This window comes from Rattus rattus, chromosome 6 (genome assembly GCF_011064425.1).
Source record: "Rattus rattus isolate New Zealand chromosome 6, Rrattus_CSIRO_v1, whole genome shotgun sequence".
Classification (NCBI taxonomy): domain Eukaryota; kingdom Metazoa; phylum Chordata; class Mammalia; order Rodentia; family Muridae; genus Rattus; species Rattus rattus.
The window spans coordinates 88,904,171-88,930,770 of NC_046159.1; the positions used below are offsets into that span (position 1 = coordinate 88,904,171).

At 43.5% G+C, this 26,600-nt stretch overlaps 1 protein-coding gene across 2 annotated transcripts; it reads left to right on the forward strand.

The window, feature by feature from the left end:
• The first annotated feature begins 149 nt into the window (after positions 1–149).
• Hoxa1 (homeobox A1) lies at positions 150–1,972 on the forward strand. Of its 2 annotated transcripts, XM_032905165.1 has the most exons (3): positions 150–515; positions 719–813; positions 1,300–1,972. In XM_032905165.1, the coding sequence occupies exons 1-2, from the start codon at positions 165–167 to the stop codon at positions 776–778; spliced, it is 411 nt and encodes a 136-aa protein (XP_032761056.1). In that variant the 5' UTR covers positions 150–164; the 3' UTR covers positions 779–813; positions 1,300–1,972. The 2 variants fall into 2 exon arrangements, with proteins under 2 accessions (XP_032761056.1, XP_032761055.1); XM_032905164.1 differs by having other exon boundaries at positions 150–813.
• The last annotated feature ends 24,628 nt before the right edge of the window (positions 1,973–26,600 follow it).

Below are 26,600 nucleotides of genomic sequence, written 5' to 3' on the forward strand. Positions count from 1 at the left end.
TGGCTGACAGAGTCACGTGTCCTTCCCCTCGAGCCCTCCGCCTGCCCGCCCCGCCTCTTGCGCACTGTACATTCATATCATTTTTCTTCTCTGGTCCTATGGAGGAAGTGAGAAAGTTGGCACGGTCACCCAGGGCTTCGCAGGACCCAGTCACTCAGTGACAGATGGACAATGCAAGAATGAACTCCTTTCTGGAATACCCCATCCTTGGCAGTGGCGACTCTGGGACCTGCTCGGCGCGAGCTTACTCCTCAGACCATGGAATTACAACTTTCCAATCCTGCGCGGTCAGTGCCAACAGCTGCGGCGGCGACGACCGCTTCCTAGTGGGCAGGGGGGTGCAGATCAGCTCGCCCCATCACCACCACCACCACCATCACCATCCCCAGCCGGCTACTTACCAGACTTCTGGGAACCTTGGGGTTTCTTATTCCCACTCGAGTTGTGGTCCAAGCTATGGCGCGCAGAACTTCAGTGCGCCTTATGGCCCCTATGGATTAAATCAGGAAGCAGACGTAAGTGGTGGGTACCCCCCGTGCGCTCCCGCTGTTTACTCTGGAAACCTCTCGTCTCCCATGGTCCAGCATCACCACCACCACCAGGGTTATGCTGGGGGCACAGTGGGCTCGCCCCAGTACATTCACCACTCATATGGACAAGAGCACCAGAGTCTGGCCCTGGCCACGTATAATAACTCCTTATCCCCTCTCCACGCCAGCCACCAAGAAGCCTGTCGTTCCCCTGCTTCAGAGACGTCTTCTCCAGCGCAGACCTTTGACTGGATGAAAGTTAAAAGAAACCCTCCCAAAACAGGTAAGTCCTGCCGGCTGGCAAACAAATGCTGTTCAGTTTTTGAAAGGGGCCGGTGCACCTAGTTTCCTAGGAAAATTAATGATTTTAAAAGATAGGTTCTTGCTTATGTCTAATGTCATCTAGAGTTGTAGTGGGTGGTGTAGGGTGCCCAGGTGTGTTGAGGCAAAGGAGTTTCAAAGGGGCTGAGGTGTAAGTGGTCTAAAGGTAGATGGTGTGTGTGTGTGTGTGTGTGTGTGTGTGTGTGTGTGTGTGTGTGTGTGTGGGGGTGGGAGGTGGTAGTGGTGTCCTGTTAATATCTACAGGCTCCATTAATCACGAGCCTGATCACGCTAATGGCTGACTTCAGGTTAACACTTTACTTACAACATCGTTCGTCACTGGAGCTTCCTGATAGGGTTTGCGCTGAGCAGTTTACTGAATATTGCCTCAAGTTTGGGGTAAAGGTTTAAGAATGTTTACCTTTTCTCTCTTCCTCCTCTACCCTAGGGAAAGTTGGAGAGTATGGCTACGTGGGTCAACCCAACGCAGTGCGCACCAACTTCACCACCAAGCAGCTCACAGAGCTGGAGAAGGAGTTCCACTTCAACAAGTACCTAACAAGAGCGCGCAGGGTGGAGATAGCCGCGTCCCTGCAGCTCAATGAGACCCAGGTGAAGATCTGGTTCCAGAATCGCCGCATGAAGCAGAAGAAGCGCGAGAAAGAGGGGCTCTTGCCCATTTCACCCGCCACCCCTCCTGGAAGCGATGAGAAAACTGAAGAATCATCTGAGAAATCCAGCTCCTCGCCCAGCGCCCCTTCTCCGGCGTCATCTACCTCAGATACTCTGACTACCTCCCACTGAGGCTGCCCCAGCCCAACTCTGCAGCCCAGGCTTCTCCCTGGGCTGAGATTTCTTACCCAAAGCACATTCTTAGCTTATCTTCCTTTCTTTACCAGACTCTCCTTCCTTTCTGGTCCCATCTGGGGAGCTCCTGGCTAAGATAAGATATTTCCAGAGAATTCTGGAGACTTGGTTGAAAGTTAACTCCTTATTCTACACCAGGTGCCCACATCAATTTCTGATGGTCCCCAACGCCCTTTCTTTACTGTCTTGAGATCTTTTTTTACACAACCTATGGTTCCTTTACGATGTCCGTTGGAGAACAGTTCCCTTTGCCAACAGATGTCTGCGGAAGGGAGGCGTCTCGCCTTTGTATCTATGTATTGTTCTGCTCCACCTGGCCTTTAAGTAGGACATAGAGGAGGGAGGGTGTCCAAAGGCTCATGAGGAAGAGATGCTCCATGTTTACACAATTAATTCACCCCTTGACGTAGCTGGTTTCCTGTGTGTGAGATTGCTGGGTATGAATGCTTTCTCTTCAGAGATTTATCTTTATACACATTTTGTAGAAATATGTAAGTCACTAAATCAAACAGGGTGGACAAATTCTCAAAACTGGCACAGGCCATGTGTGATTATGGGTGAAAGGAGAAAACCTCTCTCATTCTGAGTCAGATACTTCAGAAGGTGGCCTTGGTTGGTTCTTTCAGAGTTTAGGCCTACAAAGCACAAGGTTCAGAACCTTTCCTGTGCCAAGTCTTCCCAAACTCTAACCAATTCTTCCTGCTTCTCTGGCCACCCTGCATTTAAAAAAAATTATGCTGGACAATTTGTAACCTAAAGGAATTCTTTTCAACCACCCTTTCTTTTCACAGTATCTTGTATCTTGGCTGGAGACAAGTGTATTTTCAGCTAATTGTTTGTTAATGTGATGGATGGCACAACGAATGTATATTTTGTGTGGTTCGTGAATAGTCTTCTGCATGTCGCACAATGTTTTGACCTCCCTGAAATAGCACACTGAGTTCTATCAGTTGTCCTTTGTGAGCCTAAGATAGTCCCCATTTCCTGTACAATCATGAGCAGCTCTGAGATCCTGGAGTGACGTGGTCCAGAGCAGAGTTTACGGGTCTTACTTAAGATGTCTGTAATAAAATATTCAAGTTTCAGGTATGCCTAAGCATCTTGCGTGTTTGGCTGGGCTACAGTGTCTGCTTACATTGGCTCATTTCATGTGGGGAAGGGAGGGTGGTGTTCATTTTCAAAGAAGTAGGTTTCCCTCTGACATGAAGCTTGCAGCTTTCCCTAGAAGTACATTTTCACCCAACCAAAGTCTATTTAACACACTGATCTTTTTTTTTTTTTTTTTGCAACAACAGCAACTCTCTTTATTATAGTCAGAGTTCAAAATGGAAAAGAAAAAGTAAAGGAATATATGAAGGAGATCTCTTTTTGGAACACACATGGATACTTCCTGGGTCAAGTGCCAACCTTTTCACCTCCAACTGAATGTTGACATACACGTAAACACAGCCCCTTCCAAAGCTGAAAACTGTCTTCAGTCAGTCTTTCCTCACATTTGTGAACCCAGAGCAAATTCCCATTGAATCAGCTTCAGTACATAGCTGTGGTAAGGATGTCTCCGTTTCCTTTTTTGGATCGTCAGGCTGTGCTTCAATATAGTCTACCTTTGAAATTGATGGTCTGTTCTCAGTAAAGCCCTGCCTCCTTCTCTATTCTTTGCATCAGCGTCCTCCCCTCCCAGCAGTTCCTCACATCTCTGCCTCGCACACCTTATCCCTTCAGATTCAGCGTTCCTTTCATTGCCACCACGACTGTAATATTTCTGCATATTTCCAACTCTGTGCCGCACAACCTGGAAATCAATTTACAATCTCTGTAGATTCAGGCTGTTCCAGGTGAGCTTGGGAAAATCAGACCAAGCCTTTGTATAGCCAAGTTGTGTCAGAGGGGAGGAAATCGACACATGACCGATGGCTTGTCAAGACCTCGTGACAGTGTCCTATCATTTTTAACATGTTTCGGGGTTTAAGCGACATTTTCGGACCTTTCTTCCTGGGTGCTGCTAGGGATGGAGCTTAGGGCCTTGTATATTCTAGGTAAGTGTGGGACCAGAGAGCTGAATCCCCGTCCTCAGCTTTCACAGGTATTTGAAGGTGCTGGTCTCTCAGGGCAGAGTGCATCACCGATACAGACGTATGACTTCCATTTCAGAGGGTGTTTTGAGAAGATGGGCTGGGGAGAAAAACCTACAAAGTATTATAATTTGCAGGCCTTCTAGAAGACTTCTGAGATTTCCTACACATCTCTGCTAAATGAGGAAGCCAGGACTTTGTGCGGGCAGTTGCTGCTTGCATATCAAGGGCACCGGGGCATCCTCCCCTCAGCTGCTGGGGTTTGAGATTGCCTGAAAAGCTTCTAGTGGATGGCGAGAACTTCAAAGACACCACCCCTTTCTTTCATTTCCCCCGCCTGGCTATACTGTATCTTTTGTTTATTAGTGTAAGGCCACAAAGCAAAACAGATGGCTGGTTTTCAAATACTTTAATGTGTTAAAGTGTCGTTTGCATACCACTGTCTTGATTTCAATATCTGAAAGCCGGTCCGACATGCTGGAATCCTGGTGCTGGTTTTAATGAAGCTGAGAGGGAAGAGGACAATAAATTATGCCTAAATATCCCTAGGCTTTCCTAGGTCATAGAATAAATCAGCTAACAAGTAATGCATTTAGGAGACATTAATACACCTTTCAACAAGAAAAACATTTGTATCTTTTTTAGTTGTCCCAATCGATTAAATCAAAGGCGCTTAACACATCCTATTTTAAGGTCTTTTCTGTTCTAGTCTCTGAGGGGCAGAGTTAGTGCCTTGAAAAATGACAGCAATGGCAACTGAAACAAAGTAAATAGGGGAGACAGAAAATAACATTTTGTTGATACATTTTAAAATGAAACAAAGGTCTTAATCAGGGATCCCGGGTAATTGCAATATAAAATTTGTTTGTTTTTCCTTTAATTTTAATTTTTTTCCCCACCTTCATCCAAAGTACTGGCAAAATCGAGGGTGTCCTCAAACTAGCCTGCCTTAGGTCTTGCTGTGACTGTGAAGTCTGCTATGGGCTCACCTTTGAGAGTTTACTTTTGGAGGCCATTCAGATGCAGCAATGTTTTCCTCTGGGGCAATCAGATTCAAACCGATCAATATTTACTCAGTCTGAAAGGGTTGTTGAAAAGGCTGCTAACAACAAACTGCTTAGCTGCTCACCCCTGTTTAATCTCAGGTTCACCGAAAGTTCAAGAAGAGATGAATGCAGTCGTGGGTCACTTTAGAAGGAGTCCCAGCAGTTTATCTGAGCGCTCAGCTAAAGGCAACAATTAGAGCTCCATCCCTCTTCGGGAAAGGGGCAACTTTCCTATTATTCTTTTGCTAAACAATGTTTACTAGAAACTTAAAACACTTTCCTCTTGCCTCTTAGTTCTTTTTGGGGGAAAGACAGACACTTCCAGCTGCCCTTCCAGTGCGCCTCCTCCAGTTTTTCTGCCAATTCACTCGGGTTTCAAGTAAAACAAGTGGCAATGAATACCTTTAAAAATGTTAAGTCAGTCCGACCGGAAGAGTTCTGGTTTATCTCAGAAAACGAAACTCATTGGGTCACTAGCGCTAATCTTTGTGTAAGTGTGGGACAAGACCGAATTGAAATCCACTGCGCTGGAGGAATGCAGACAATCAGAGCCCCAATATCTGAGATGGCTGTTCAGACAGGAGTGGAGGGCAAAACCGACTTGTGTGGAAGAAAATCTTGGGCTAAAAAGCGAGCTTTAGTGATCTATGTCCTCCTAGAGCATAAACTGCAGGGAGAAGGGAGGGGGAGTGTGGGGAATGGTCTGTAGAAGACGCTGGACACTGAACCTAATTGCTACAGCTCCTCAGAGGTCAAAGTTCATGTAATCACTGCATAAATGCATACTAAATAGGGGTTCATTAAGCTTCCCTGATGGCTGAGCATGCCTGCGGAAAAATGGTCACTGCTGCTTGCGTTTCTGCCTCAAGAATAATCATCCTTAAAGCAGGAATTCTAGGCGTTCGAGTCTGATTTAGTTTGTTGAGAGACAAGAGACTTTTCTGCTTTAAAAGAAAATTGAAGTCAGTGAATGGGCAGTATCCTTCTCTGCACTGGATGGGACAGTAAAAGACCTCTCATTCCTAGAAAAGCTTAGGCATTTTCAGTACACACTGACCTAGCATGAACATGACCTAGCATGTCCATGTCAGAGAAGCTGATCATTGGATGGTTAACCAGGTGACTCTCTGTATATCATGAGCTGGCTTGGTGTCTCACTGAAGCTCTGCCTTGTGCCTAGATGGCAGGAGCGGAGTGAGAGCTATCTATCTATTTGCCAGGGAAAAAGAGCCCAGGGATAATTGATTTGAAGAAGAACCGTGATCAGTACCTAATTCCCAAACAAAAAACAGGATAACTTAGAACCCATCCATGTTCAGCCTACTTCTAAGTTCTAGAATTCTAATTTTGATCTTTTATCCATTGTTTATTTTGTATGATTTGTTTCATTTTAGATATTTTCACATTGGAACTACTGAATCTTTGAAAACAACCTTTAAATTGAATGTTTTCTATCATTTCTATCTAGTACAGTTTGGCCTTTTGCTCTTAAAGACATACAGCCTTAAAAAGCTCAGAGAGAGCATGTAAACACACACACACACACACACACACACACACACACACAATTTGTTTTTAAAACCCAAACTTGATAAGAATCATTGAATTAGCAGTTTTCTCCACCCAGAATTGGTCTTCATTAAATTGACCAGGTCTTCAAAATATAAGGACCTTCACAATACAAGCGACATTGCAGGAAGTGTCCCAGCTCTGGATCTTCTGTTGGTTTCTGGTTTTGTTGTTTTCTTGTTGTCTTTGTCTCCTGACTTGTTCTGACCCATATTTCTTAGTTTCTCCGTGACTCACTCATGTTCCTAAGACAAACTCCAAACTGAAACACCAACTCATAGATTCCTTGTGAGAGCACTTGGCACCTTCATTTCATCCCCGTGGGGTCTTACTAACCTCTGATGGACATCAGGGGCTGTCAGTGTTCAGAGCTGGAGTCCTTGAAGAGGTAGTGCCCTATTTTTAATAACACCATTAAGTACAGCCAGCTTTAGATTGCAGGGCTGCCAACCAAGTCAAGGTAGTTAGCCCCTAACTGCTTTTGCTTTGGGGGAGGGGATGGGGAGTGTACAAGACAATCCAAAGCTCTAATTATATCTTATAAAATTCCCTTCATATACTGTGCTTAGAATTTATTATTGGAAATAAAGACCAATGTTTCTTTTTGAACGTTTCTAGGCACAACTAAAACATTTGTATCCATATTTCAAAAAAATTGAATTATTCCGGTTAAAAACGTGCTGGGCAAAGCTAATCTATAAGAATCAGATCCTCTCTGGTTTTCACTGTAGGCGTCCAGGGTTAATGGCTTAAAGGGAAAAATTACACAACTGCTTGCTACACACACACACACACACACACACACACACACACACACACACAAACACACACGAACATTTTTCTCTTTCAACTGAGATATTTTTAGCTGCGTTGTACATTTTACAAACTATGACCTGCTTCGTGGTAAAGGATGGACGAATCATCGCAGCACGGTAAAGGGGACGGTTTAGAGTCGAGGAGGAGGAGGAGACGAGAGGAGGAGACAAGGAGACGCCACTTCTCTTCTCCGCCCCTTCCCACAATCTTACAGAGTAGCTGTGATGTTGCTCTGGTCAAGTTTGAAAGAGGACTTTCCATTCTGAGAAGCAAATGGGCTCGCTCCTTCAGGGCTTGGAGGGGACAGCTGTGTCAGCTCAGGCTCAGGTTTCCCAGCTGCGGGGGGCCTCAGATTCCGCTTGGCCAGTGCGAGGTATAAGGAGGCAAAGCCCGCTTTCCCCACCAGCCTCTGGGGCTCAGCCTCGCATTTCATTCCCTTCTCTGAGACGTGCAAGCATCGCCCGGTGTCCCATGGTTTCCTCTGCCTTTGCTAGCTTACTAGCTCTCTTGGGAGTTGTTGGAAAGGGAGTGTTGGGCAACACACCTTTTGGGGCTGCTAGAGACCCAACTCTGTTCCAAGGGACAAAAGGGCTTTGGAGTTCTTCTCTCAACAAGACAACTCTGCTTTCAAGTACTGTTGATATATCTTTTTCTTGATGTCTGGAATCTGAGGGCTTCTCCACCAAGACCCAGGAGAAAGAAGGACCTAGAGATTCCTCTCCTCAGAAGGAAACCAGGTCAAAGGCCCAGTGAGCTAGCTACCTTCATGGATCCATCCCTTTAAGGCTGGAGAGGAGGGTGGCTTACCTCTCAGCTCCAGTGAGTCTCGTTCTGTAGCTCCACCTCTTTCAGTTCAGTTGAGCCTGAACTAGGGGGATGGGGATGTGTGTGGGGATGAGGGTGATGGGTAGAGTTCCAAACATCAGGCTTCTCTTTTCTTTTGGATAGTCTCCAGTATGTTGGTCTGGCCTGGAACTCAGCAAAGGACCTGGAATCTCTGATCCTCCTTTCTCCAGCTTCCCAGTGCTGGGATTACAAACCCTGCCATACCCCATCTCCCAGGACTTCCTGTGTGCTTAGGGAGCGTTCTGCTGAGCTAGGACCTCAACTCCTAAACATAAGCAATTCTGGAGAGCAACCTTGTTGCTCCCACTGCCACAGATGAATCAAACTCCAGCATAGATCTTTTCCTCCAGTCTTAACTCCACCCCCAACCTACTTTCAAACACCTAACTGGGATGTGAACTAGGTTATCCACAATGCTAGTCTTGACTCTCCACATGCAGCGCAGGCTTCTTGAGGGTATAGCTCTGGTAACTTGGAGCACCACTGACTCTTTGTAAACAGGAGAACGCTGGGTTATGGGGCTGGAACACTGGCTGCTCTTCCAGAGAACCCTGATTCAGTTCCCAGCACCCACATGGTCTGTCTCTAACTCTAGTTCTCACACCCTCCCACAGGCAAATGCAGGCAAAATACCAATGAACATAAAATAATTATAAATAAATGTCTGGGCAGCAGCAATTCACACTTTAAGCATAGCACCCTTTACTTTTTAGGCAGGTGGGTCTCTGTGAGTTTGAGGCCAGTCTGGACTACAGAGTGAGTTCCAGGACAGCCAAGGCCTACACAGAGAAACCCTGTCTCAAAACAAAACAAAACAAAACAAAACAAAACAAAACAAACAAAACAAAGGAAAGTCTCAGCTACAATGTGACATCTTTGATTCAAGTATACATTGTGCAGGGAATCAAACAGGGTAAACAGCAAATCCAACACCTTAAACTTTCACCATTTCTTTGTTGTATTGTTCTGAGCCAATACATTCCTAATATGAAATCTATAAGACATTATTGTTAATTATATATGCTGTTTTACCGAAGAACCCCAGGATTTATTCCATTGTCAAAGAGCAATGTATGCCTTTTTGCAGACCTTCTCTACTTTTTCCTGTGTTCTTTCTCCACCGCATGTCACCACTGCTCCAGTCCCATTCTATGAGATCGAGGTTTGGCTTCTACTTATGAGTGTGATTTTTGCCTATAAACCTATTTTTTCTTTTTCTCACTTACAGCATAGACTTAGAGGGAGTGGGAGTTGAACCCAAGGCCTCACACAAGTGCCCACTCACTGAGCTATATCTCTGGCTCTCAGATTCTTAAATTATAAAATAACTAATTTTTTTGTTAATGTTTAGGTTGTCTTATCTAATTTGCGTGGATTTTCAATTTCTTAAAATTTCGAGTTAGGATGGTTCTGAGCCAAGCCCTATACTAAATACTTTGCAAGCACAAACTCGTATAATCTTCACTTAACCCCAAGAAGAAGGTACTTTTATTGTTTTGATTTTACAGATAAGAGTAAGGAGTGGTCCAGGATGTTAAGTAACTCATTTTCTGAATCCAGAATGCCATCTCCACTAACTTTGCTATGTGTTTCCTTGCAGAATTATCCAAATGAAGTGATATAAATCCTTTACAAAAACTATATTATGTTATTATTTTTAAGACCATGTTTTCCTAAGCTATCTTTTGTTGTTGTTGTTGTTGTCGTTGTTATTTCAGACAAGATCTCTCTATGTAGCCCTGGCTATCCTGGAACTTGCTATGTAGACCATGATGGCTTCAAACTCATGGAGACCCTCCTGCCTCTGCCTGCCAGTGCTGGGATTAAAGATTTGTGTCTTGGCTATGGCTATCTTTAAAAAGTGAAGAAATTGGGGCTCACAACATGTTAGCAGCAAGAATAGTAATAAAGATATTCACTCACATCTCCAAATTACCATTAAACCTTTAGTAAAATGATAAGCAAAAATTAATTAAAGCTGAGGACCTGATGTCCCTGTAAAAGTGACAGTTGTCCAAGCCTGATGACCTGAGTTCAGAGACCTGGGATCTACATAAAAGCTAGACTTGGTGGCACAGGCCCGTAATCCCAGCACTCCTAAGATGAGATGGGAGGCAGAGACGAGAGAATCTTCCAGAAGTTTTGGACAGGCTGGCTTGGAGTACACAGAACAGTGACAAATGGCACAAGAGGCCCTGCTTCCAAAATAAGACGCTGAGCACCACACCAGAGGTTGTCCTCTGACCACCTCACCTGCACCACCACTCAGGTGCACCCTTACACACGAACATCACACACACACACACACACACACACACACTTTTAAAAACTAATTGCATGATAGAAATGCTAAGAATCACTACAGTAATCATAGCAATTACAGTAGTAACTAAATATTAAAGGAAAGGTCTAAAAGTTATTAAGAATAAACACATAAACAACCAGATTTTGGTGAGACCTTTTGTCAGATCTTACAAGACACCGGCCAATTTTACTTTGCTTCTTCCATTCCAGAATTTAAAACTTTACCTGTGTGCATGCGTATATGTGGGGTACGGTATGTGCATACATGTGTGTTCAGGTGCACTCGCCTGTGTGTGTTTGTGTGGAGGGCAGAGGTGGGCTTCAGTCTTCTTTCTCTATTGCTCGTCACCCTATCTTTTGAGGTAGGGTCTCTTACTGAACCTGGAGCTCATGCTTTTGGCTAGACCGGATGGATGGTGTATGAGCTCTGGGGTTCCTGTCTTTGTATCCCTGCTTCTCAGAAATGCCGTTACAGCGGGGTATTGCTAAGCCCGGTTTTTATGTGATGCTGGGGCTCTGAGCTCAGATCTTCACTTCACCCACCAAGCCATCGTCCAGCTCTATTTCAGAACATTTAAAACCTATTTTTCTAGGTGAGGTAGAGACAACATCGTGAGAGTCAAGCTCCTTCCTTGCCTTGCCCAAGCTACTCACACTGCATGCCAGCAACTCAGTTCCTGTTTAATTCACACACCATGGAAGTTGAGGGGATTCTGGCTTTACTGGTGAGAGACTTGGGCTAAGAGATTGTGCAAAGTCAGCATGAGGCAGGTTAAGGCAGTGTCCCTGTGGGAACACACCTGGCTGTGTTAGACTTAGGGGACTGAATGGGAACTTTTCTGCCCTCCAGAAATATGCTGTTAGCAGCAAAAGCAAACGAGGTCTCCTCCTAATATCACAAGATGGAGGACGATCTTGAAGCAAGAATGATACTTTATTCTAAGCCTTTGTTATCCTAAATTTGATAACAAAGACTGAGATTCTAAAGGCTTAAAGAGGAAGCAAAACCGAGGTATTATTTATCCTGATACAAAGTAACAACCCCTTAGCAAGTGCTGGCTGCCTTTGGAGATTCACACAAATGCCTTACCTGGCCTCCCTCGTGCACCATCAAGGGCACTGGGGCAAGGCTTGTCACCAACTGGCCTCTCTGTGTGATTGAAGAGAAAGAGGGGGTAGGCAACTGCCACCAGCACCTTTTTGTTTGTAGCTGTGGGAAACACTGGGTGTGTCCTGAGCTTATCATGTGCTAAACCTGCAGGCATAAAAGAGTGTCATTCTCCTCTGGTTGCTGCCCATCTTTGGCCAAAAGTTGAGAAGTCCGTTTTGTTCCATTCTTGGCCTTTTAACCAATTGGACTCCTTCAGGCTGAGCTCACAGGGTCTCTGGGAGGTCTCAGGCTCTCTCAGGGAACGAATCTCTGGTTTACTCTCCTTCAACATTTTCCTCTTCTCATCATTGGATTTCGAATTCTTCTGACCTGCTGGGGACTCCTTTAAAAAATATTTAATTTTTATTTATATTATGGATTTTCTTTTAGAGTTTATATGCTTATGTGCAGGAGCCCTAGGAGGCCAAATCTCCTGAAGTTGGAGTTGCCACGTGGATGCTGGGAACCAAACTTGAGTCCTCTGGCAGAGCATTAAATTCTTTTAATTGATGAGGCATCTTTCCATCTCCCGTGATTCTTCTTTTCTTTTCTTTTCCTCTGTCTTTGTCTCTGTCTCTGTCTGTCTCTCTCTGTCTCTGTCTCCTTCTCTCAAAGATAATGCTAACCCTGGCTGCCTCTTTCTGCTACTATACCTGGCATGGTGAGTACACATACTGGCAGCATCTGCAGAATTTGTGAACCAACGAATGAGTGAAAGAGCAAGTAGTCTTTGTGCGTTTTCTACAGCATTCCATTGTGGTTTGTGACACCCTTCCCTCACAAGGGTCTGATTCTCCTTTTTGTTTCTGAAATATTTTCTCATTGTTTACTGAAATTAAAGTTCGAAATTAGGTGAATTAATTTTAAATTCTCTAAGTAGGATCAATCAGCTGTTTTATTTTTTATTATGTAATGAGGGGTTAAAGGGCTTAAGATGTGAATGTCACTTGAATTAACATAGAGACTAAAGCTTATTGAAACTAAAGTGTAACCCATCAGTCAATCAAAAAGTGTAAATAACTGATACTAGGGTCCTTTCTGTTTTGACAGGGGGTAGAGGTCAGAGAGAAGTCGGTGTTTGGGCTCTCCCAGGGACAGGAGTTCAAAAGGTCATCTGGGAAGCTACAAAACCTAGAAAAGGAGACTTGGGGACGTGGGTTTTGTATTTCCTTTATGTCTTGTATTTAGAGATGTGGAATATGACATAGGTGTTTATGCTTGTAGTCTGTGAGTAGTGTTTAGGGCTCTGTCCTCTTTCATAGGATTTAAGATCTGGAGAGAGAGAGAAAGAGAGAGAGAGAGAGAGAGAGAGAGAGAGAGAGAGAGAGAGAGAGAGAGAGAGAGAGAATGTGTGCGTGTACACAAGCAAGTGGCTTTCTTACAGAGGGATTACATCTTTAGAGGAACTAAATAAAATAGTTCTTTTAAAATAGTTCTAAATAAGTAGGATATCGAATCCTAAAGCATCTCAATATAATACCTTAGTACTTTACATGATTAACTAAACGATGGTAGGTGCGTTCCAGACAGGGAAGGCTTGAAGATACAATATAACAATTTTGAGTTGAGCTCCCTAAATGGGAGGTGTCATATATTTTCTAATAAGTGGCTAATATCAAAGAATCATCAGTTTAACAGATTATTCCCATAGGGCTATTGAAGTAGGGCAGGGCACTTTGCAAACTTCTAGTTTATTTTCTTGATTCTTTTGGAAGTAGAAAGTCAATAGGTATTGAGGTCCTGAGCAACTCAGTGGGTTGTGCCAAACAATGTTTGCTATCTCTGTGTGTGTATGTATGTGTGTGTATATGTATGTATGTATGTATGTATGTATGCATGTATGCATGTATCTATCTATCTATCTATCTATCTATCTATCTATCTATCTATCTATCTACTTCTATCATCTGTCTGTCTATATCTATCCATCTTTCTATCAATCTATTTATCTATCATCTGTCTTTCTGTCTATCTATCATCTATCTATCTATCTATCTATCTATCTATCTATCTATCTATCTATCTATCTATCTATCCCTTGAACTAGAAGCAGAGCCCAGGAGTCAAATGTCTACAACTAACTAGCAGTGCATCTTCTTTTTTTCTCTCCAGATTCTGGTGAAGCTAGTGGGTCTTGTAGCTTATTCCAAGTCAAATAACATTCTACATTTTTATCCAACAGCAACAACTAAAATAGCTCACATTGCAGATCAGTAGCAGAAATTGGATTAGAATGTACTCCTCATTTTCCTCTACCTCCTCCTCCTCTCCTTCTTCCTCCAGAGACAAGATCTCTCTACAAATCCCTGGCTGTCCTGGAACTCTCTATGTAGCCAAGGCTGTCCGCAAACTCACAGAGATCCATCTGCCTTTGCTTCCTGAGTGTTAAAATTAAAGGCGTATGCCACTATTCTCAGGTAGGTAGAATGCCCTTGTCCATTTAATGTTGACCCTAGCTTTTGTCACTGGATGGATATTTCTGTTTTGTGTTTCATACACATGAAATTTTGCTGTGTTATATGTTTCCTTCCTTCCTTCCTTCCCTCCTTCCTTCCTTCCTTCCTTCCTTCCTTCCTTCCTTCCTTCCTTCCTTCATCTTTCCTTCTATTAAAACAGTCTCACGGGTCCTAGGCTGGCTTCAAACTTGCTGTGTAGCCGAAGATACCTTTAATCCCTGATGCTCCCTGTATCTCCTGAATGCAGGGGTCACAGGCATGTACCACCAGACCTGACTCATGTTGTATTGGGTATAAAACCCAGCACTTCATATATGCGAGGCAAGCACTAGTAGTTTAGATACACCCCACGTTCAGGATTATGTGTCTCTTAATGTCCCTTAGTATTATTAATATTAATAACTAGCAAAATTGTTCCTTAAAAAAACTGGCAGTTCATTGTAGAAATAAATATGCTACATATAAGTTATCTATTTATTTTGATGACATTTAAGTTGTTATAATTTCCTCTCCCTCCTCATATCTCTGTCTTCCTCTTCTTCCTCATTCCGTGATTGTGAACAGCAAACTCAGGGCTTTGCCCGTGTCAGGCAAGCGCTTGACTGCTGAGCTACACTTTCGGCTTTTAAGTAAATAAATTTCAGGAAGATTTTATTTTTTAAGGTGTGTGTGTGTGTGTGTGTGTGTATGTATGTATATGTGTGTGCATGTGTGTGTGCATGTGTGTATGTATATGTGTGTGTGCGTGTGTGTATGTATATATGTGTGTGTGTGTATGTATATGTGTGCGTGTGTGTATGTATATATGTGCATGTGTGTTTATATCTGTGTGTGTATATGTATGTGTTTGTATATGTGTGTGTGCTTGTGTGTGTGTATATATGTATGTGTGCATGTGTGTGTGTGTATATATGTGTGTGAGTGTGTGTATGTATATATATGTATCTGTGTGTATGTATATGTGTGTGTATGTATATATATGTATGTGTGTGTGTATATGTATGTGTGTGTATGTATGTGTGTGTGTGTGTGTGTGTGTGTGTGTGTGTGTGTGTGTGTGTGTGTGATATGCATGCGAGTGTTGATATCCACAGAGTTCAGGGGCACAGGTTCTCTCTGGAGTTGCAGTTATAGGCAGTTATTAGTTGCCTGTCATGGGTGCTAGGAATCAATTTGGGTCCTTTGCAAGAGCAGTGTGCACTCCTAGTCACTAAGCCTTCTCTTTAGTTACTTAAGTAAACATTTTATCCTTGTTGCTATCTTTTTGTAAGACTCTGCACTCTTGTTTCTTGATCTATTACAAAGTGTGAAACTGTTATGGCACAGGCTAAGCTTTTTAGAGCTTTTTTGTTTTGTTTTAAATAAAGCAGAGACAGGGCTTTAATATGTTTTCAGAGTGTTGGGAAGTTTCACACCACTTGATTTAGTATGGCACAGTCCACTTGACGAAGAAAGCTAGGTGCCGATTAGGACCAGAGATTAGGGGCTGCCACCGCCACTGCTGCTGCTTCTCCTTCTTCTACATATAATTTATTTTTATTTCATTTTATGTTCACTGGTGTTTGGCTTACATCTGACTGATGGTGTTAGAAGCCCTGGAAGTGGAGTTACAGATAGGCGTGAGCTGCCGTGTGGGTGCTGGGAATTGAACCTGGGTCCTCTTGAAGAGCAGCTTGCTCTAGTAACACTAAGTCATCTCGCCAGCCCCAATATAGTCAGCCTTAAGTTTAGTCTTCCCAAAATGTGTATTATGACCACTTCCCTTAGGCTGATATCATATGTACAGGACCAATCGTGCCACCTAGAAGCTTGGAGGACCAGTGACAATCAGTCATAGTCATTCTGATTCTGGAGAAGGCTTCGCAAAGCTATCAACAGGTGCAAATGGTGGTGGAACTTCCTTATGTTGCCAAAAGGACCCAGATTCCTTTCAGTCACTTCTTTGCTGTAGTGGTGGTAGCAGAGAGTGTCCCTCTCTAGTTTGAGTCTCATCTCCATTTTAGTACTTGTTTTACCTCTGTTCCCTGGAAGACAGTATCTGTTCATACTGCCTTGTTGAGAAGCAGAGTTCATTGACCACCATTTGAGATGGTCACTGATGCCTGCCCCCGAGTGCCACTTAGGTCAAGGGAACAGACAACGCCCAAAAGTGGAAAGATTGAAGTGGAAAATATTTTTTCACACACAATGATGCCATAACACTTGAATGGAGTATGGGTAAAGTTCCATCTATGAATGGAAAATATGCTGTTTATTTATGAAGATTGCATTTCATTGGAAACACAGTGAGGCTAGGGGGTCCATTCTGGATTCGGTTGGTATCTTTTTTTATAGATTTATTCATTTATTATATATAAGTACACTGTAGCGGTCTTCAGATACACTAGAAGTGGGCATTGGATCTCTTTACAGATGGTTGTGAGCCACTATGTGGTTGCTGGGATTTGAACTCAGGACCTCTGGAAGAGCAGTCAGTGCTCTTAACCGCTGAGCCATCTCTTCAGCCCCCTCGGTTGGTATCTTTGATGTTGACAGAGGCAGATAGGTCTGAACTGGTGGGCAGGTAGGCCCCACACCCGCTTGTTTATCTAATAATAGATCCAGGAAAGAGTAGACAGAGCGTCAAGATGTTTCTGGACTCTAGATCTAGTATATACTATACAGTGAGGGTTTTCTGTACCTGAGAATCACTCTGCATTTTCAATTATTTCTGCCCACTCCACAAATACATGAATCAGATTAAAAAATAGCCAGGGAGACTTGAATTAAATGCATATTCCCATAATGGTTATTATCTTTTTCTTGGCCTGACATTATTAAAGCAAGCTGGAATAACAGGAGATAAGTAGCTATTATAAATGGACCATTAAGAGCAACGGCAAGGCAACATCATCATTGATCGATCTCTCATGACTTTTACTTTATAAAAACTAATGTACTGAATTGCTATGGTGTTACCTACTTTGATAATAAATCTGATGTGTCAGGACAGTGACCTGATGTTTTCTTTTACAATAATTTATAGTGTATCGACTTACTTCTCGTACTACTTCACCTTATTGATAGCACATATAACCATTTCTTAGTTGAGAGACAAAAGAAGCCTGAATTAGAACTGCCCAGTAGCTGCTTCTTCCTTCTCATGGTACTGAAAATTGTACCTCACACATGATAGGCAGGAATTTTCTCACTGGGCCATAGAGTTAAGCCTCTTTAACTTAAAAAAAAAGTTTTGAATAAACTGTCACTAAGTTTCCCAGGCTGGATTTGAAGATGTGATTGTCCATTCTCAGTCTCCTGGGCAGCAGGAATTATAGGCCTGGGATGCTAGGCCCAGCTTTTGTGTTTTGAGATAAGGTCTCACAGTGAAGTCCAGGCTGGCTTTGAACTCTCGCTCCAGCCTTGCAAGTGTTGGAATTATAGGTGTGTTCCACCAGGACTGGTTCTAGAAGGCTGTTTCTCTCTCTCTCTCTCATCCATCTATCTTTTTTTGAGACAAAGGTTACTCTGTATGACTCTGGCTGTCCCAGCTCTAGTTCTGTAGACCAGGCTGGCTTGAACTCTCTATGTAGTCCTGGCTGTCCTGGATCACAGAGATCTCTCTGCCTGCCCCTGTCACCCCAGTGCTGGGTTAAAGGCTTGTACCACCATTGCTTGGCCTGAGGATTGTTTTAAATTTAAAAAATCTACTTGATCAAGAGTCCAACAGATATGACTTGTCTTTAAATTTGCAATACCAAAAAATGAGATGCTCTGACCTGACCCACCATCTATTGAAACGTTTACTTACAGATGCTTTGAGAAATCTGAGGTTTTATTTCCTCGTGTGCAGAAGAGTGAGGACTAGGATGTATTTTAAGACACTAGCTGCTCGTTTACTTATTAGTCAGTCATAAAGGAGAATAGGAGAATGAGCTAAGCAGCAGGCAGTTTAGTGCAGCGACATTGTAAACCATAGTAAAGCGTTGATGTGCCGCCGCCATGGATGCTTTTCTTTCCCTCCAGCAAAATGTATCACCTCCACTTAGCAACACAGGCCAGGGTGCCAGGTACCACACTACCTCTCTGGCAGGTTCCAGACCACAGCCGTTCTCTTGCTTACCAGTTTTAAATTTCCAGAAATTACCAGTGATTACCACAGCCCCGCCTGTACCTCCTGGCCATCTGCCCACACCTTGAACCCACTGTCCAGGTTTCAGCTTGAGCTCTCAGTTCACTAGTTTCAGGGAAACTATAATGAATCCTTTAAAACTTTTTAAAACTCTCTCTCAGGATGAAATGGAGGCTTACCCATTCCCTGCCTTCCTACTTTGTTTGCTGCTTTCTTTGTATGCCATAGTTCTCAGCGAAGGAAAACATTAAAAAGCTCACACATCATTTGCACATCACAAGCATAACTCAACTTGAAGGTAGCAGTTTGAGAGATCCTATTGTGGTTTCCTATGTAATGCACGTAGCCATAAAGAATATGGAAGGTACTAGGTGTGGTGGCATGCACCTTTAATCCCAGCCGTAGGGAGTCAGAGGTCAGCAGATCTCTGTGAGTTTCAGGACAGTCAGGGCTACATAGAGAAACCCTGTCTCTTAAAGGAGGGCGGGGAGGGCAGAATACAGAAGGCACCTGAATCTTACCCAGGAAGAGGAAACAGGGTCTCACGGCTCTTCCAGTTCAGGCTATCAGTTTCATCCATATAGGTCGATGTGCAAATCAGAGTAATTAGATGGAGCAACGGTCCTGCTACATGTACTGTAGCCATCACACTGGTAATAACGCATGTGCGTTTACAGTTAAGTCTTGACCTCCTCAGCTACGGAGAACTGTGCCAAACACAGAGTTGTGCAGGCAAGGGGACCCAAAAAGGCATTTGTTAAACTAAAAGCATCAGGTGGGCCACTCTTGGATTACGATAATGACTTCTGCAATCAGTCCTTTCAGCACATATTTTTGACCAAATAATTATTATCACTGCACCAAAAAAAAAGCAGGATCAGCTAGTTTCAGCCTGTTTTTTTTTTTCTCTCTCTCATCTCTTTGCTTTTTTAAATGTGTGAAGCAACTTAGACCCATGAATGTTTATTCAGATAAAAGCGTATTTGTTCCGGTTCTTAGCTTTTAAGGGGCAACAGATTTTCATCTATAGCACACTGAGCTTTTAACACGCTACAAGATACACCACCAAAGATGCATGTGGATGGCATAGTTAATTTCCTGAATTATCACTAGAAATCATGGACACGACACAGAGAAAGGAGACTTGAAGCCCAGCCTAACAGTGACTTGACAGCCATCTTTAACCACCATGACCTAGGAATGACCCTGAGCTCTGCTGGGTGCAGCCAAGAAATCTATTGCAGAGCCCAGGAGTTGGGTGTCTCACGGGCCTGGAGGCTCGCACTGTGCAGCAACGGCAGAGTCACTCCAAGGTCTGCTGTTCATGTAGGTGGCCAACAGAAAGCAAATGTCATACCCTTTATGACACATTATGAAATAAAGTGGAGTTGTGTTTCCTGTTTGTCACCTCTGCTTGGCAGTGTCTTAACACTCAGAACAGTTACAGGTTTGTTAAATATTATTTACAATGTTGCAATTTGACCTCACCTTCAAATGCCTGATACTGTGTAAATGTAGTTTATACACACACAAGTCAATAATTTTAATTCAAAGAGTTTAAAATGTCACTTGTCATTTTATGATAACACGTGTCCTTTATTTTGCTTTTCCTGGCTCTTTACCCGTAAGGCCCGCTTGCCTGGCTTGCTCTGGTCTGGGGCTGCAGAGGGAGGCTGTGCAAACTCTGGACAGGCTACCCTGTCAGAGAAAGGTGGTATGAATGCTACTTGTCATTTATTTTTATTTTGTTTAATCAATCTTCCTTCCTTCCTTTCTTTCTCCCTTCTTCCTTCCTTCCTTCCTTCCTTCCTTCTTCCTTCCTTCCTTCCTTTCTTCTTCCTTCCTTCCTTTCTTTCTGTCTGTCTGTCTGTCTGTCTTCCTTTCTTTCTGTCTGTCTGTCTTTCTTTCTTTCTTTCTTTCTTTCTTCCTTCCTTCTTCCTTCCTTCCTTTCTTTCTGTCTGTCTGTCTGTCTGTCTTTCTTTCTTTCTTTCTTCCTTTCTTCCTTTCTTTCTTCCTTTCTTTCTCCTTGTGCTGGGTCTGAACCCAGGCCCTTGCTCATGCCTCTAAGCTGTGCCTCCTCCTCCTATTTGGGTTGTTTGAATACAGCAGTAGTTAGGAAGGGGTTGCTGGGCGACTGAGATGCTTGGTATCTTATTAGCTTTCAGTGAATAAAGTGGAGAGCTCCCTGCTTCTCTGTGAGAACTGTTTTCCTAGGATTTTCGTGAATAAGAAGTAAACATACCCACCCTGGGGAGGGGGAAGGTAGAGATTAAAGTATTTGTGCTATTAGCTTATACATAATAACAGACATGTTTACATGTCAATCACTGAAACGCATCTGGCGGTTTCTGAACACCCTTCTATACTTGTCACCCTTCTTGCTGTGATCAAATAAACGACAGAAAGACATTGAAGGAAGAGACATTTGTGTCAACTCACGGTTTCAGAGAGCTCAGTCCATGGCTGCTCTGTGCCATGTGCTTGGGCAGAACACTGTGAAAAGGAGTGAAGAAGATTCTTTACCTCGTGGGGACAGAAGTAGATAGGGAAAGGACTGGGACAAAAAGGACCAGCCTAGCCCTACTTCCTAAAGTTTACAGGAAAACCCCACTCCCTAACCCAGCTCCCTGTGGGAGACCAAGGCTTTAATTGTGGGAGACATTTCATACTCAAACCATAACATCTCCAAGTGCAAATTCATTGAAAATTAGTCATCAACCATCAATACTCCGTAACACTTTGATTCTCAAGTTTCTTTTATTTTTAATTCCCTGAAGGCTCCTGAAGCTCGTATGTAGATCGTGTAGAACTATCTGGCTAGTGACTTTGGAAGTGCCACTGGCAGCACCAAGGGAAACTAGATTTCCGGGTTTAGGGGGGTGTATGGTCCCCAAACAGGACAGATGTGGAGATCCCACTCCAACTGGCAGCAGGCTTGTGCTTACAGCACTGGTACATGGTAAATGTTTTGAACGAAATCCTCCTATGGGTTCTGGCTGACTCTCCCTCCTTCCAGGGCCATTAGAAGATTCTGAACTTAACCTGCCCTGTGTGTGTTCAAGCCCAGGCTTTCCCACCCCAGCGTCTCATGGTTTGTATTCCTTGTGCTTTTCATGAAGGAAGCAGGAGGCATCTGTGGATTTTGATAGTTTCTAATAAAATTCGAATCCAAGTTTCTGTACCCTGTGGTGTAGAGAAATTTGTGGCTAAAGAAGAATATTGCCTCCCCAGCCTTGTGGCAAGTCAAGATTTTAATCCAATTCATAACCTTTTAGAAACAGCTCCACTGAACCAGGCCACTGTACTCGGTGACCCATTCATTAATGCTCAGCACTGGTCCAAGTGCACACAATGAAGAAATGCGTTAGTGACCGCATTAGCTGGACCATCGCTGTAAAATGAGTGATTTGGTGTATGTAAGTGTGTTCCATGGACATGCCTGTCTGCCCCAGGACAGTAGCACAATCTTACTTTTGGCTGTCACAGATTTTTACATGCTCTGCCACACCCTTCATGCTGTCGCTTTAACAGAATGGTGCTGTTTTCCGCCAGCTTTTCTTTCTGGACACTACGCTGGTATCTTCCTTGTTTCTAGTCTGTCCTAGTCAGGGTTACTATCGCTGTGATGAAACACCATGCTGAAAGCAATTGGATAGGAAAGGGTTTCTTTGACTTACACTTTCGCATCATAGTCCATCGCTGAAGGAAGTGAAGACAGCAACTCAAACAGGGCAGGAGCCTGGAGGCAGGAACTGATGAAGAAGCCATGGTATGTGTGTGGGGTCTTGCTTATTGGTTTTCTTGGCCTGCTTTCTCTCTCCCTCCCTCCCTCCCTCCCTCCCTCCCTCCCTTCCTTCCTTCCTTGTTGATTATTTGGGAATTTCACATCATGCACCCCAATCACACGCAATTCCCAGTCTTCCCACGTCTGACCCTCCTTCCCCACGACCTACCCCTCCACCCCCCAAAAAAGGAAGAAAGGAAAAAAATATGTTGTCCATATGCTCATTAGAGCTTGGTCAAATTTTTAGTGGCCAGTCCCCTAAGGGAAGACAAGTCTTTCTCTACCTGCACCAATTGCAGAAGCCATTAACTGAGGAGAGCCATGCTAGGCAAGGGGCAGGGCCAGCTCGCCTGCACCCATGGCACTGTTGGCACTGCTCTTCAGCTGCCCCAGCCTGCTTTCTTATAGACTCAGGACCACCAGCCCAGGCACGGCCCCACCCACAATGTGCTGGTCCCTCCCCCATCCGTCACTAATTAAAAAAATGCTCCCCAGGCTTCTCTACAGCTGCATCTTATGGAAGCATTTCCTCAACTGAGGTTCTCTCCTCTCAGACAACTAGAGCCTTCATCAAGTTGACATAAAACAAGCCAGCACATGTCAGAGCAATCAGGAAGTATTCTGAATGTCCTCTCTCTCTCTCTCTCTCTCTCTCTCTCTCTCTCCCTCTTTCTTTCTTTCTTTCGAGGCAGGGTCTCACATATCTTATTACTAGCCTTGAGCTTGCTGTTGCCAAGGATAACTTGAGCTGACCACACTTTTATTTAGCCATTTTGTGGATGTGTGTGCACGCTTACAACCTGCACGGGGAGGTCAAAAGATAACTTGAGGAAGGTGGCTCTCCCTGTTTACCATATGGGCCTCGGGGACGCAACTCAGGACTTAAGGCTTGGCAGCTGCTGAGATACCTCACAGCCTCTGACTTGAACATTTTTAATTCTAGTTTGGTTTCAGTGCAGACACTCCAGTTACCCTGAATCTCTTTCTTGTGTACATTTTGATATGCAGGAATCTCTAGGTTCAAACAGAAATGGGCAGTTAGAATTTTTTCAATAAAATTTTAATCGGGACTGAATCACATATGTGGGTTAGCAGTATTCTTTTAACGTAGTTGCCACCAAGATGCCAGTGAACACTGTCCCCTGAACCTGTGATTCAGAAGGTCCCATGGGGCTCTGAAGCAGTCATACTGATCTAGGTGAAATGAGGCAGGGTTGAGAGAGCAGTTAGAAGTAGTTATTGATTTATCAATCTGACAAATATTTTCAGAGCTTCATTGATGCACTGAACCCTGTGCTAAGCTCTGTGAGAGATTTAAAGAAGAAATATCAAGGACTCTGGTTATGAGAAACTTACTCTCCATTGAGGTAAGCCCTAAAACAAGCGAGTAATTGTGAAAATCATGAGGTCATTCATTAATTGCCTGATCTGGGCTGTGAGATGGTCACAGGACACAGAGGTGAGAGGATTAAAAGTTCGAGGCTGGCTGGGACCACACATGGAGTTGAGATCAACTGAACTACATAGGAAGACCCTGTCTCAAAAAAACCAAAACAAAAACTAACCAAATGGGTTGGGGATTTAGCTCAGTGGTAGAGCGCTTGCCTAGCAAGCGCAAAGGCCCTGGGTTCGGTCCCCAGCTCCGAAAAAAAGAAAAAAAAAAAAAAACAAAAACAAAACTAACCAAACAAACGTAAAAAGTAAAACGTGGATCCCTACCTCTGAGTTCAAGAACAACCTGAATTAGTTCCAGAATTGCCAGGGGTACACAGAGAAAGCCTGTTCTTGAAAAGCTGAAACCAAAACCAAAAGAAAAGCCAAACAAAAACTCCAACAACAACAACAACAACAACAACACCTTAAGAGGCTGGAAAGGCTGTGGATTTAACCCACTGGTAGTATGCTTGTCTAGCATATAGAAGGACCCAGATTCAATCTCTAGCACTAAGACACATAACAAAACAAAACAAAACAAAAAAACAAACTATACCAAAACCCCCAAATTCAAACAAACAAAATCCACCATAAATAAATAGAAAGAAAAAAATCACCTAACTTGGTAATGCAGGTTTGCAATTCTAGCTACTTGGTCACAATAGGCTGGGAATTAATAATTCAAGGTCTGCCTGGGCTACAAGAGTGAGTTCAGGACCAGTTTGGATAACTCAGCAAGACCCTGTCTCAAAATATAAAAGGCTGGGCTAGCCCCATGCTAAGACTGGAGCTATCCCAGCATACTGGAGAGAGGGCCTCAGTACCTATGCCAGCAACTGTATGCCAGTGTACATACAGATACACACACACACACACACACACACACACACACACACACACACACACACACACACACAGAGAGAGAGAGAGAGAGAGAGAGAGAGAGAGAGAGAGAGAGAGAGAGAGAGAGAGAGAGAGAGAGTAAACCACCTTACCCACAGTCTTCTCAAACTAGAAGCTACCACTGTTACCCTGGCAGATTTTTTTGGACTCTTTTTTTTTTTTAAATTTAAATCAGTGTTCCTCCGGGATTCCTGTGGATGCGGTAGAGCTCAAAGTTGTAATTCTGTATCCTCCCTTTCTCTTTTCTCTCCTTCTCCTTTTCTCTTGTTTTGAGACAAAGTTTCCTTATATGTCCCGACAGGTCTTGAATTTACAATCCTGCTGCAGCCTCTCAAGGGCTGTGATTACAGAGTGTGCCACCCCCTGGCTTATAGTTTGGCATTTTACTCAACATTATATCATGAGCATTTTGGTTTCTCTTTTAAAAATGCCCACGTGCATAATTTTTAAGGGCAATAAAATATTTCATTCTTTAAATTATCACGACTCATTTAAGCATATCTTTTGTTGGGCTTTTAGATCACTTCTGGCATTTTTGATATTATGAACGTCTCCAGGAAACCTTGGGAGGTAAATATGTGACATTTTACATATTTCCTTTTTTTTTTCTTTTTTTTTCCGGAGGTGGGAACCGAACCCAGGGCCTTGCGACCACTGAGCTAAATCCGCAACTCCTACATATTTCCTAATGATGGCCCAAAAGTAGTAATATGGGCCAAGTGTGAGATTATTCACAAGGATCTTGATTTGTGAAATCCAATTCCTTTTCAGGAAGTACCAGTTGGCTTCCCTAACAAGAAGTAAACGTGAGTTGTTGGTCGCAGCAGTAGGAGTGAAGAGAACATTAAGTTCATACCAATTTGACTTTTTTTTTGAGTTACTATTTCATCTTTTCAAATATTGTCATCTTCTACTTTTATCTTGATTCATACCATTTTAAAACTCAAATCCCCCTGCTTCCACAGCACAGCACCTGTACCTCCATGATGGTCCCAGGGGTGTCTCCATGGCCAAGATCTGCTGAGAGTGGCAGAGAAACTCAGTCAGGCCTAGCTACCTTAGTAAAGGCTCCAAGAGTGTGGCCCATGTGGCCCACTGGGTCCTCCAAGCCCTGGATGGGTTGAAAATAATGGAAAAGGACCAAGATGGGGGTGGCAAGCTAAGGTCAGGGACAGAGAGAAGAGATCAGGACAGGATCGCCTGACAGGTGGCAGCTGCCAATGAGAAACATTAGAACAAAGGATGCTGGGTTAGTAAATTGCCTCATTCATAAAAAAATTTTTTTCTCATGTAGAATCTAGCACAAAGCTAGAAAACAGCATTTAAAAATATGTATCACCTTCTGTGGGAAATACGCTTTCTCTCTCTCTCTCTCTCTCTCTCTCTCTCTCTCTCTCTCTGTCTCTCTCTGTCTTTCTCTCTCTCTGTCTCTCTCTCTGTATCTTTCTCTGTCTCTCTCTCTGTCTTCTGTCTCTCTCTGTCTCCCCTTCCCTCCCACCCTCTCTCTCTCTTTCTTTCTCTCTCTCTCGCTTTCTTTCCCTTTTCAACACAGGTTTTCTCTGTACAGTCCGGTTGTTCTGGAACTAACTTTGAAGAGAGCTGCCTATGTCTGTCTCCCAAGTGCTGGAATTAAAGACATGTGCCACCATGCTCAGTTATGGGGAGTAGGTTTCTTATCTCCAGTCTATGTTTGAAATTATAGACAGTAATGAGCTGAGCTACGCTACGTTTTGTTTCTCCAGACACGCATGCCTGAGATAAAGTTTATTTTAGAAATTAGAAACAGGAAATGGCTGGGATCATAGCTCAGAGGTAGAGTGCTTACCTCATAGGCATGAGGCCCTCAGCTCCATGCCCAGGACTGAGAAGAAAAGGAGACACAGTGAGAGATGAACAGCAACCAGGAACAAAACAGGACAATTTTCATGTGTGGTGTGGTCAAGAGCTGTGTGAGTGTGATCGGTGTCTATCAGGGGGGTTTGCTCTAGTCTGACTTTCTCTTTGTTGTGACCTGGGATGACATGCTCTCTACATAGCAAGATGAATGACCCAGGCATTACCACAGAGCCTAGAGACCTATGTAAGGGTCACTCTCTTACAAATGCTGTGATGCCATATCAGATGATCTGATAGCCCAGGCAGCTACAAACTACTAGATGTGTGGCATATGCAGGGTGGATATTTATTCTAGGGGTGATTCATGTCTTGTGTGTGGGGAAGCTAGACAGTGCAAGATTTTGTGTTCCCAAAATATTTGGTAATTTAAAATCCATGGACGTTTTATTTCTGGAAATTTCCATTTTTTTTGGATAGTAGTTATTGGAGATAATAAGTAAGGCCTCAGGAAATAAAATCTCAGCTGAGGGGGTACTACTGTGTCTTGTCTAAACT